The 11,785-nt window shown below is 38.1% G+C and overlaps 1 protein-coding gene across 1 annotated transcript in view; it reads left to right on the top strand.

Moving 5' to 3' along the window:
• Positions 1-205: 205 nt before the first annotated feature.
• Positions 206-11,785, top strand: part of LOC150080197 (uncharacterized) — a 214,170-nt gene continuing 202,590 nt past the window's right edge. Inside the window, exon 1 of the mRNA XM_090381124.1 lies at positions 206-297. Within this exon, the coding sequence (XP_090237250.1) occupies positions 258-297 (40 nt within the window). The 5' untranslated portion in view covers positions 206-257. The remainder of the gene's footprint in view (positions 298-11,785) is intronic.

Below are 11,785 nucleotides of genomic sequence, written 5' to 3'. Positions count from 1 at the left end.
AACTCGGCAGAAGTTTGTTTATTAAAACGATCCTTATTTTTTAAAAATAAATAATAAATATTACAACGTACAGCTATCGTTTTATTTATCCGAGTGATAAACCGTAATTTATTTAAAAAAATATCATCAAGATATCCACGAGATGTCGCCACCAACGCCTGCACGTCAGGTTGTCAAGGATTTCGAGCGATCAGTTGGTAGAACAGTTGCGCTTGTGTAAAGACGTGAGACGATCAACTGTTGGATATTGTTGCAGAATGTTGTTTCGCCTTCTAGCCTTCGTTGCTCTAGTCAAAGGTGAGATTTTTTTTTTTTTTATTCTTTGCCAGTTTCATCCCTGTGTGTGTTCTTTTTTTTCCTTTTCCTCTTCCATGGTTTAGTTATGAGATGCATTAATACAAAGTGATTGTAGCGTGGAGCAGATGCAACAGATACTAAGAGAAGCCCTCGGTGGACAAATGACATCGTTAATATTCATGTGTACACAGAAGGGAGTTCCTAAGTTAATTGGAGAGATAAATATTTTTTCCCACTCCTTCAAACATGCCTCGACTTTAATTTCAATACACTTACTATTAGGTGAAGTAATTCTTCAAAGTTTGCCCGTATCGTTTCAGTATAAACAGTGGCAGGTGTCTGGAGAAATATCAATTACGGTTGACCTTTCTTGTTTCTAAGAAACAAAATCTGTACAATTTTTTAAAATTAAGATGGCTAAGGAACAGATTTGAATCCTCTTCATTTATACAAATATATCGAGGCGATATATCGTTGGACACCTCCATTAAGATATAAATAACGAAGTTTAATAAAATCAGAAAAAGATATAAAGATATAAAATATCTCTTTTTTAAGATTTATAAATAATTAATTTTGAATAAAATTTCGATGACACTATATCTAAGTTTATTCGGTAGGATTTATTATTATTTTTTTAAAAATTAAATAACTAATAAAAGAGAATATAAAATAAATAAATTTTATTACTTTTATAAAAGTAATTATTTCTGTTTTATTATACTAATAATTTTTAATATAACATTTTTATTTCTTTTCATTGAGAATCCAAAAAAAAAATCTTCGTAATTAATTTTAATTGTGTAAAATTTCTTATTATCTAATGGGTTCACTTGTTTATTAATACTAATAATTAATATAGAATTCCCCCCCCCCCCCCGATTCTATTAACTATATTTATTTTTACTGAGAGTATAGTCTTATTCCTTAATTTTAATCTTAACATCTGAAACTGTTTAATTTTTTTTTCCATGTTGACTCTACCATTTTTTAGGCGCATCAACGCCAGGTTGTAAGGAAAACGACTTCATTAAGTGTCGTGCTTTGGCACGTGCATAGAATCATTCCCCCCCCCCCCCTCATCGTCCGTGTTTATCGATTCATAGAAAGCGGAATTGCATCTTAGGGGGGGTGTCAGATGTTGTCAACTTTCCGTGTTTATCTCATACAGAGGACGTATCGTACTTTTTGACGCAAACTTTTTTTTTTTCACGCTGACATGCGCATGGAACGTAGCTGTTAAGAGTAGATTTCTTCCAACTGATGTTTCCTTTTTTAGTGAAGTGGATACAAATATCTCAATTTATTAAATAGGACGAACACTTCTCTATCATTTCATAAAAAAGAGTGCAGACTTCGAGTAAGGTTTGATTATTAGTACGAGTGTCACTTCCACGTTGTATTAATATCGGCTATATCTATGAAAATTCTTAGAGAAATATGACGCGAGTCAATATCCACTCACTGTGTGTAACTTACAACCTTTTATTACATATTTTGATAAGGAAAAAATGTTCGTGATCATGAAGATTGCAAATGCGGGCGCAGTGTGTTTCTCTTACATTGCCAACACCTGTTTCTGTTCGTCCCAGTTGATGGAATAGGTGGATACTCTTTTCTCTGTGAAAACGGAAAGTGAGAAGCCTCATCTTCCGTATAGGTGGCGATGCTTGTACCGTCTCCTCAGGTGTGCTTTGGGGAATTGTTATGTAAGATAGATAGACCGGTACACAGAGAGATGCAATTACTCACATCTCGCCCACAATCCTAGCAGTATTGCGTTAGTACAACTGCACTTCACGTAAAAATCTATCTATCAGAACTATGCAAATATATTTCTTGCTTTTGTCTTCTATAAAACCACGCATTAAAGAAATCAATAATGTATTGTGGATGTTGTTATTATTATTCGATTTTACTTAAGAAACTTAATTTATAACGAATACGCTTTAGGCAATGCCAAACTGTTTGTATTAGAGAAAATTTCTCATAAAAACAGACTTGGAAGCAGTGTCTCTGATGTTAATATTTAATTTGTTAGATAACATTCAGTTTTAAGAGAAGATAAACAAAAAAAGAAAACTCCAAACAGAAAAAAATTCTTGCTTTAAACATGTTTAATATAACATGAAAAAAAAACTGCAGTCAAAGGCATACGCCACTTCCTGTTTCAGAGTCACAGAAGTGAAACCGATGGTTGAATCTTGGATATACCCGACCTGAAAGCTTTTCTTCATAATCTTGTTTTCTTCCCGAGTGTTTGATCTTCAAAACAAGAATTAAACAAAACTGTTGAAAAGGGCTGATGTAGTACACCTATAAACTTAGTGCGTGGGTTGAACGTACCCTTTTCACCGTGCGTGTTTCATAAATCGATTTTCTCTTTCCTGAAGGAAATATAATCCCGTTTTTTTTTTATCTTTCAAGAAATGCGAACTTTGAACGTAATGAATAACAAGTTACAGTCTTTAAGAGCTCCCTGAATATTATTTATTGCAGTAAGGGCGTTGCAGAATCTATTTAACAACGCGAAAAGGTTCAGTGCCTGTCGTAAGGGGATTATCTGGTAAAAAAGAAACACGAAAACATAATTTGGATTCTCTACGATTACTCTGAAGTGAAATTTGCTCCACTCAGTCCTCCCCCGTCGTGAAATACACTGGTATTCCAAAGATTAGAGACACGCCCTGATACTCTTTAGTTCCTTTTCAATGGAAATCATTGCTCTGTACATCATAATATTGATCTCCTTGGATATCCGGTAAGATTTAGGCTGTCTTCAAAGGAGCGCTTCTTGAAGAAATAAGTTGTAGTAAAACAGACTTAATGTATCATTGTACGTTAAATAACGTACCATTTTCTAATATTTTGGGCCCTGAGTGCAATACGATCATACTATGCGCACATCTATTGAGATTTCAGACTATCTCTATTTCCTTTCTCTATTAAGAGTACATATTTGCTTATATATAAACATTGCATTATTTTTAAAGCATGTAAACCATGCGATAATAATCAATATTCTCTGTATATTATCTGTGTCAAGGTGATGGGGAAGTCAATGTTTCTTAGCGATGAAACTGGAGAAGCTGTAATAAGATTTCCTCTTAGTTCTGTTAATTTTCTGGCTGAAACTTGGCAACGCGATATTAATAAATGATAATCAGCCCACATATGAAACGATTTTTCGTACAACAACCTCAGAATTGAAATTAATTACCGGTAATTAGAAAAGTGGTGTTCATTTATATTTCAGTGACACGGAGATTGAAGTTATAATGTGAAATTTTAACGATTTTGAAAAATTCAGACGTTAGAGCGAACGTAGCATATTGTAAAATATGAATATTTATGAAACTCTCTTTAATATACGATGGGAAAAGTCAAAGTTCACGCTTAAAGCAGAAACATACTAGCATGCATACGTGTGTGTGCATTGCTTGGATAAAATATTAGGAACCTCTCCCTCTGATTTGTGTCAATTCAAATCTACGCACACATCTTCGGTTTTAGGATGTTGGCACGAACCAGATCAGAAACAGTTAGTGCTTATATGAGAGTTATGATCAAAACGTTCAGGGATTGGGTTAATATTTGGGAAACGATTAAACTTACTGGCTATTCGAATAGATCTCTCTCAAAGTAATCTCCCGTATACACCCATTTGAAAGTTTTTGCAACTGCTGGAACCATTCTTGATAGGTTCCTTTGGGATGGCAAATAGTTCCTCTGTGGCGTTCTGAATATTTTCCCCAGTCGTTATAAATCCGTGACCTTTTAAGAAGGCTTCAACCTTGGGAAACGAAAATATCACAGGAAATTAAATATGGTGAATGTGGAGCATAGTGATGGATTGCTTCGCAAGTAATTCCTGAATGGAAAGTGCCAACTAGTCAGGGGCATTGTCATGAACTATTTTGTAGTATTCCTGGTTCACTGGTTAACCATACAGAGCAAATTCATAATTAAGAGTACCCTTTGAATCATAAAATCTAATATGGTCGAGATTGTCTTGCTTTTTGGCCGGACTTGGAGAAGATTGAGCTTTCTATTAAGTGAACAGGTCTCCGTAGAAGAGTGGTCAGGAGCGAGAGTGCAGTAGCCTACGCTCTTTGAGTAGACGGGGTTCAAGCCCCTGACTGATAAATACGGCCGATCTGCTACGGTCGAACCGCACTGGACCAGCGTGGCAGATTATGGTCCATTTTCCCTCAACATTAATCGTTGAAGAGGCTCCATCCGGTGGATTTATAATGGCTGCAGTATATGTTTTATTTTTATTAAGAAAATTGGGCTTTGTTTTCGGATCATAGCCATACACACACTATTTATGTCCATTAATGACGTAAGAAACAGTGTGGATCAGCAGCAGCACGTTTACAAAGATCCTGACATGCGAGAACTAGCGGCTGATCATTAGTGGGGATCTTGTGTTAAAAGGGTGACATGCCCCATAAGAAATGATAGTTTCAGTAGCAAATGTCCGTCTAGTTCTTGAAGTTGAATGGCGTTCAATGCGAGGATCACCTTCGAACCAACAAGCAGTCCTCCTTCAACTTTGTAAAGCGCAGAAACGGCTTCGATTGACCTATAGCGTCTTTTGTGAAAGTTGGGTTTAGATGGGAGCATGGAATTTGTTGTGACAACTCGTACAACCTCGCAATTTCAAGATTAAAGTCGTTCCATGAACGTTTTCATTATACTTCATACTGGTAACCCGAATCTTACGATGCGCATTTAGAATGTCTTTAAACATCTCAAAAAAAAACTTTTTGAGTTTTTCTGAAGAATGGGAGAAACCGATTTTCAGAATGATAAAACATAGTCAGATTGCTTATCCCAAATGTACCATGTTTAACAATACCCAAGTATTTTAATCATATGTTGATATTATCGCTAGAAAAATGATTCAAAGAAAAGGTTTGTCTTTGTTGAAGACTATAGGAGTAAAGGTGGCCAATCCAGCTGAGAGGATTTGTGCAATTTTGTTAAGAGACATCTATTTTAGTCTGTAAAGTTGAATATTGGAGTTCTCACAAATAGTTCTGATATATAAAAACAAACTGTTTTCATTCTGTCTTAGCTCTGTGGTAGGAGAAGATGACGTATAGCATCCACATGTCGTACAGGGAGAGCTTTATTCTGTGTGTCAACTGTAAACTTTTGCATTTTCCAATAACTCGCCAATATAACTAAATGGATACGATAATACAGTCCCTATTGAGTCCCTGTCTGAATTTTGGTAGATTTTTTCCTACCTGCACGATTGACAGGAAAGATGACTATGTGGTGGATATTGGAGCTAACCCAAAATTATTACTGATGGCCACACAAAGCTTTCTTGACATAATACTGGAGTACGTTTTGCTTAGTGCTTTGTATTTACTTTTATTCGTCTTGATAGATATTTACTGCTTTGGTGTGCTAGTGAATAGTTGGGTTTGGTGCTATCCTTTATTGTTAGAATCTCAGTCAGCTTCCACGAAAGAAAGGAGCAGTGGTTTGTGGTGGATTTATTATGGTGTAGTTGTAGTAGCATAGGCATTCCCTAAGGACAGCTGATACAGTAAAACCGTTGATAGCTTCTATGAGATCTGCAGTATCAATGTAGAAATACGCCCTTTTCAGCTCCCGGAGGCGGAAGGAACTAACACGGGAAAGTTTGCTGGACTGCAACTAATGATAACCATAGAATTCGATTTTTTTTTGTATTTTATTCCTAAACATGCTGTGTGAGTCGATTGAATTTGGAAAACTTACTATTTTCATATGTAATCATACATTTAAAGATATTCGATGGAAATTATTGAAGAAGTAACTTATCGCGGAATACATTGCTGACTGTATTCCAATATATTCGTTTCAGTTTTTGAAGTAGCTCTGAGTACATTGAAATCCAAAAATTAAGTACTATATCTCTTCGATATTGTCTTTTTTCACATATTTTGTAAATATGCACTGAACGTTACATATCCAGAAGAGGGTACTGATTCCTGAACTGACACCACGGTGATGGATGCAGCCTATCCAGGAACAAAACTTTAATATGGAGCTAATAGAAAGCAAGCTTATTCCTCGATCGATGAGCTGTCAGACATATCAGCATTGCCAGAAATTGCACACATTTGAATATTTCAGTTGGAGAGACTGAATAACTCAAGACATTAGTATTAGTATTATTGGCAAATAATGCAAGAAAACAAGCTTATAAAGCATCAACAACAACAACAAAAAAACTTCTCACATCACATTCACCACTTCCAATAATTTTTCTAGTTCTTGTTTGAGTTTATTGAAACCTCCTACTTCTTCAACAACAGATGGTCTAACAATCAACCACCCGTTGGCTGAAGACAAACTCCACACATCTGTTCTGCAACCATACTTTCTCAATTTGAATTTATACTCCCCTCATGTGTATAGCTGGGCAAGAGGAAGAATATTATCAACATTGTGCTTGCTCAATCCCTTCAAGGCCTTAAACGCCTCAATCAGATCTCCTTGGAGATGCCTAGTCTCCAGACGCTGCAGTTTGCAGAACTAAAGCGTTTTCTGGGTAAGACCACTCTTTTTCCCTTCACCAATCTCGTTGCTCTTCTTTGCACCTGTTCTAGCAGATCTACATCTTTTATAAAATGAGACCTCCAGACCTGTATACAATACTCAAGACGTGGCTTAACCATGGCCTTGTACAACGGGATAACCACTTCTTTATCCCTGCTAGAAAAGGTCCTGTATATCATGAACAAAACACCATAAGCTGGCCAGTCAGCCTGTCTGCACTGCTAGGAGAACTTCATATCTGACTACACAATTACTCTAGGTCTTTTTCATTTTCCATTGCACAGAGCGTAGTACCACACAGTTGGCAAGTTACTCTGGGATTTTTGCTACCCATATTCTGTACGTTACATTTGTCAATGTTAAACCTCAACTGCTATTTCTCAGTACAGTTGTAGTCATATGGTTCAGTGTTGATCGTGCAATTTTCTATAGACTTTGTCGAACGTTGAGATCGATAAAGAATGTAGTAACCTTCAATGAGGACAGATACTTTCAACTATTTTTTTTTAAATCTATATTAGGGTCACATAGAAAATTACTTAAACTACCCATGTGTGTTGTGTGTGTAAATTGCGTGTGTTCTCTGGTCGATTTGCCTGCTTTGCTGGACGAAAAATCAGATTTTTTTCGGAAAAAAAATCTTGCTATCTACACCTGAGACCTGAGACCAGCCATGGAGTGAAAAAAAGCCCATAAAAGTTCCTCGCGTCATCGAGGGGATTACAATCCGAGCTTTTTCTACCCGGTGTGAGGAGCCTGGTGACGATACTACGTGCTACCCTCGCAGCTTTCAACTATTGACATAACAATACCATCTCGACTGCGTCCAGAGCTCATGACCGCCAAAGAAATTTGTCATTTGAATAAGCTTTCATCCTGGTCGTCACCCGGGCTTTTGCTCATATGCGAATAGTTCTCATTTATGCATCGTAACAACAAACATTCAGTAGGTTAAAGCTAATGATTAATAAATACAAACCACAAAGACTCACAGGTCAACTCAAATGACAACAAAAATGTTATAACACAATTGATTCATAATAACTACCATTTGGCCTCGTGGCGGGGACTGGCCAATTACGCACCCTACCAGAGTTACGTCCCCACCACGAGGGGGTAGGTTGCTACCATCTAGCTTATCTAAGTGTGTACTCTTCTAATAGAGACTTTTTGTACGAAATCAACAAACAAGCTGAAGAACTCTTTAGTAATGAACAACTCCACCAAAGTGGACGGTGAGAGAGCAAGCATCGCTCGCTCCAGCTTTGGTCTGATATAATGGACAATACAGCACAATGTGAAGATGAAGGCCTGTTTCTGTCCCTCTACAGGAGCTTAAGCCTGAGGTGGGCTAATCCTAACTGGTGCAGCCTCTACCTCAAGCCATATTCACGGTCAAGACACAGCAAGTCGCCAAACTGAACTGGAGCCAGGAACCCCGCCGCCCAGCTCACAGTCTGGACGGAGGGAATATAAAAGAGAACAAGTGAAGTTCTCTCTCGGAATTGGTCCACTGCAATTGCTAGATGGTTTCCAACTCATCATTGACTCGCCTCCGCTCCGATGGAAAATCAAAAGAAAGACCCGCTAGTCCAGCCTGACACGACCTGACACTGAAAATTTGTCGGGGAATTCCTTTCTTCAGGGCGTATCTAAGGGAGCTTTAACTATCAGCAAGTCCGCAGGAATCTTATCTGCCAGGACACAGAATGCCTCAGTAGTCACTGTTCAACAGGCCCTGGTGATGCCAAGAAGAGCAAAAAACGCTGAACAGAGAGAAGGATCCGAAGGACATGAGAGTGTTCACCTCGCCCATCCAAGCTCCAGCCACGTAAGTCAGGATTAGGACATAAACATTGTCATAAAGGAGGTCCAGGGCTCCCCATTTATGTCCCAATCAACGCGTGTAACTCGCAAGACCTTGACAAATATCCGCTTCACCCTCTTTTCTCGGATATAATTGGCATGAGCCACGAAGCTCAGCCGTTCCTCAAGGCAAACCCAAGGTACCGTCAAAGTAATATGTGAATTTGCCTGTACCATAAGGAGGTCGGATGAGAGTGGCATTTATGCAAAACAACCAATGATATATGTTTTCTCTTTTCCTGCCTCACTCACAGGCGAAAATTCGTATAGAAAAAATATCACATGGATCCAAATGTATGGATTATTTACCTGAGTCCAGATTTTCTTTGCGGAGTGATACGAGACGTAAACTTATTTGGGGCGGGATACAGTATTGTTACCCATGAAACATCATACAGGGAGAACGATGACTTTCTGAACCTCCATGTGAGATCATATGGACAATTTCACCTTGCAGGATGGAATATCGTTATCCATAGCTACCTGGGGATGAACATAATTATCCGTGTGCAGCCACTACAATATTGTACCTCAATCTTATCTAGTATGCTTCAAAATGTCTTTGGAAGACATAGTGATACCATAGAACAACCGGCAGAATCTTTACAAAGAACCCTGAAGGACTCGTGAACTAGTGGGCATCATTATCCCCAGAGATTGTAGATAGCATCGTCAATATCATTCAACATCGATGTTTATTCTCTATTACAGTCGGAGCCACCATGCACCCTATTGACCAATAACTGACGTTCCATCTGCGATTTTACACTTGTCTACTGTTTCATTCTCTATGAATGAATGCGTAAGTATTAATTTCCATTCTGTCTTAATTTACTTTCATGAAATTAAATGTTCTTTTTGGGTTTGGTTGTAATACACTGCCCCAGGTTTATATCCGGACACCTCTACGTTGATAGTTGGCCACGTCCTACCCAAACACCACGTGTCAGACACAAGTATAAATATGCTCGTAGATCTTCGAAGAGACAGTAGTGCGATTGTGAATGCAAGATGCTGAGATCAACGAAGTTAACAGACTTCCAGGACGGAACGACAATAGGGTGCTACATAAGCAATCGATTTGTACGTGACATTTCAATGGCACTGAAAATCCCAAGGTCGACGATTTGATGTGAACTGCAAATGGAAGCAGAATCAGCAAAGGTGTTGAAACCGTCAAAACACGATTTCGGAAACTTCCAAAGCTGACGGAACGTGACAGGAGAGCCGTGCAAAGAATTGTTCGCTCAGAATGCAGGCTGCTGTGGTTGCAGCACACATACACTCAAGCTCTAAGCTACAAGATTGGGACACGTGTCAGCACTTGTGCAGGACACTGCATTGATATTCGTTATCACTGTCGTTCAGCCGTCCACAATCCGGTAATCACCCAGGCTAATGCCAGACGTTGTCTAGCTTGATGTAAGACCCGCCGTTCTTGGACTGTACACTAATGAAAAGTTGTGCTTTGGAGTGATGATTTACGGGATATGGCCTACCAGTCTGAAAGTCATGTCTGGGTGGGACGGATGCCTGGAGAAATCTCTATGCTGGAATGTATCTACCCGACATGAGGTTTGTAGAAGGCGGCTTAATAGTCTGGAGCAGTTATTCATGATTTAGCTTGGGACCATTGGCTGTTTTGGACAAATCATGAATATTGAGGCCTATCTAGACGTCTTCTGACCAATAGTGCGCTACCTACGTTGTAGCAGCGCGTTGGGGATGGCCCATACTTGTTTCAGCAGAAAACGGTCCATGTCTTGCTTCTCGTGCCGTGACAGAGTGGTTTGAGGACATCAGCATCGATAGGTTGGATTCGCCTGCGGGGAGTGCTGACCTCAATCTTATAGAGGAATTCTGGGATGAAATGGACTGTTGGGTGCATGTGAGGAGAGACTGCCAAAAAACAGAGTTGAACTGGTCGCCGCTTTCAAGGACGAATGGCTTAAAATATCAGAAAATCGGAGAACATTTACAAAAAAAATGGAGGAGAGTGTTCCACGAAGAGTAGAGGCTGTAATGAAGTCTAAAGGTTTCAGCACACTTTATTAGTTTTCCTGTAAAAAGAGATTATTTGTAGATATGCAGGTCATATTAATGATAAGACCCATTATTTTGCTTTCAGTTGTGTGGTGAGAATTCAAACATTTTTTAAGCAGTAAAATAAAATTCTGCTTTGTTTGACTCTTTTAAAACTTTATTGCAGGTGAAAGTTCATGATGCTACGTTTATTTATTTATTTCTTAAGTTGTTCCTCTTTTAATACTTAGAAATTTAAATTGGCTTTATTTTGTATACGATTAAGTACTTTTTCAGTAATGTGTCGTGGGACATTTGTAGCAGTTCAAATGGGTATATCTGTCATTAGAATTAACTTCAGCTATGCTTATATTGTATAGCACGATACGCTTGTAGATTATATCTTAATTGGAAAGAAACTTCGAAAACAATTGAGTTTCTGCATTATATGAGGAAGAATTAATAATAAATATGCAAAGCTCAAATCGTCCACGAACAGTAGCTACTCGATGGTAGCAGAGGAACACGGATGATAAATGATTTAGAGTATAAACAGACGAAGATTTAAAGAAGAACTGGAATAGAGTAAAAGGAATTGAAGCCTCATCTTCAAAGACAACTTACCTGACAACTCGTATGAATGTCAGTTAGAGCTCTTCAGGCAGACACCGCAAAAAAAAGAAAAGAAAAAAAAGAAGAAAACTTATACCATAAGTAAATGGTTTAAAGAGGAGAATATCAGGTTGAACAAAATCAATCGCTCAGGACATGTCGAGAAAGAGAGCGAAGAAATTGATGTGTATAAAGCCAATGCATGTTGCTAGACTGGAGAGAAAGCGGGAGAAAACGTATTGGGGTCTATCGATAAATAGATACCAATAAACTTAAATTAACTTGTCGAAGATTTTAAACTTTCAATTATTGTAAAAGATTTTAGATTTGGAATTATGTGAGCATGCTTAAAAGTGGAGAAATAGTTTAAAAAATGGGAAGTGGAAAGAACATTTGGATCAAGAGCAATAGAATATTGTAGGCA

The sequence above is a fragment of the Mastigoproctus giganteus genome, chromosome 9 (genome assembly GCF_048544385.1).
Source record: "Mastigoproctus giganteus isolate SK-2022 chromosome 9, ASM4854438v1, whole genome shotgun sequence".
NCBI lineage: Eukaryota > Metazoa > Arthropoda > Arachnida > Uropygi > Thelyphonidae > Mastigoproctus > Mastigoproctus giganteus.
The sequence above is the reverse complement of the archived record's forward strand: the minus strand, read 5'-3'. Positions and strand labels throughout refer to the sequence as shown.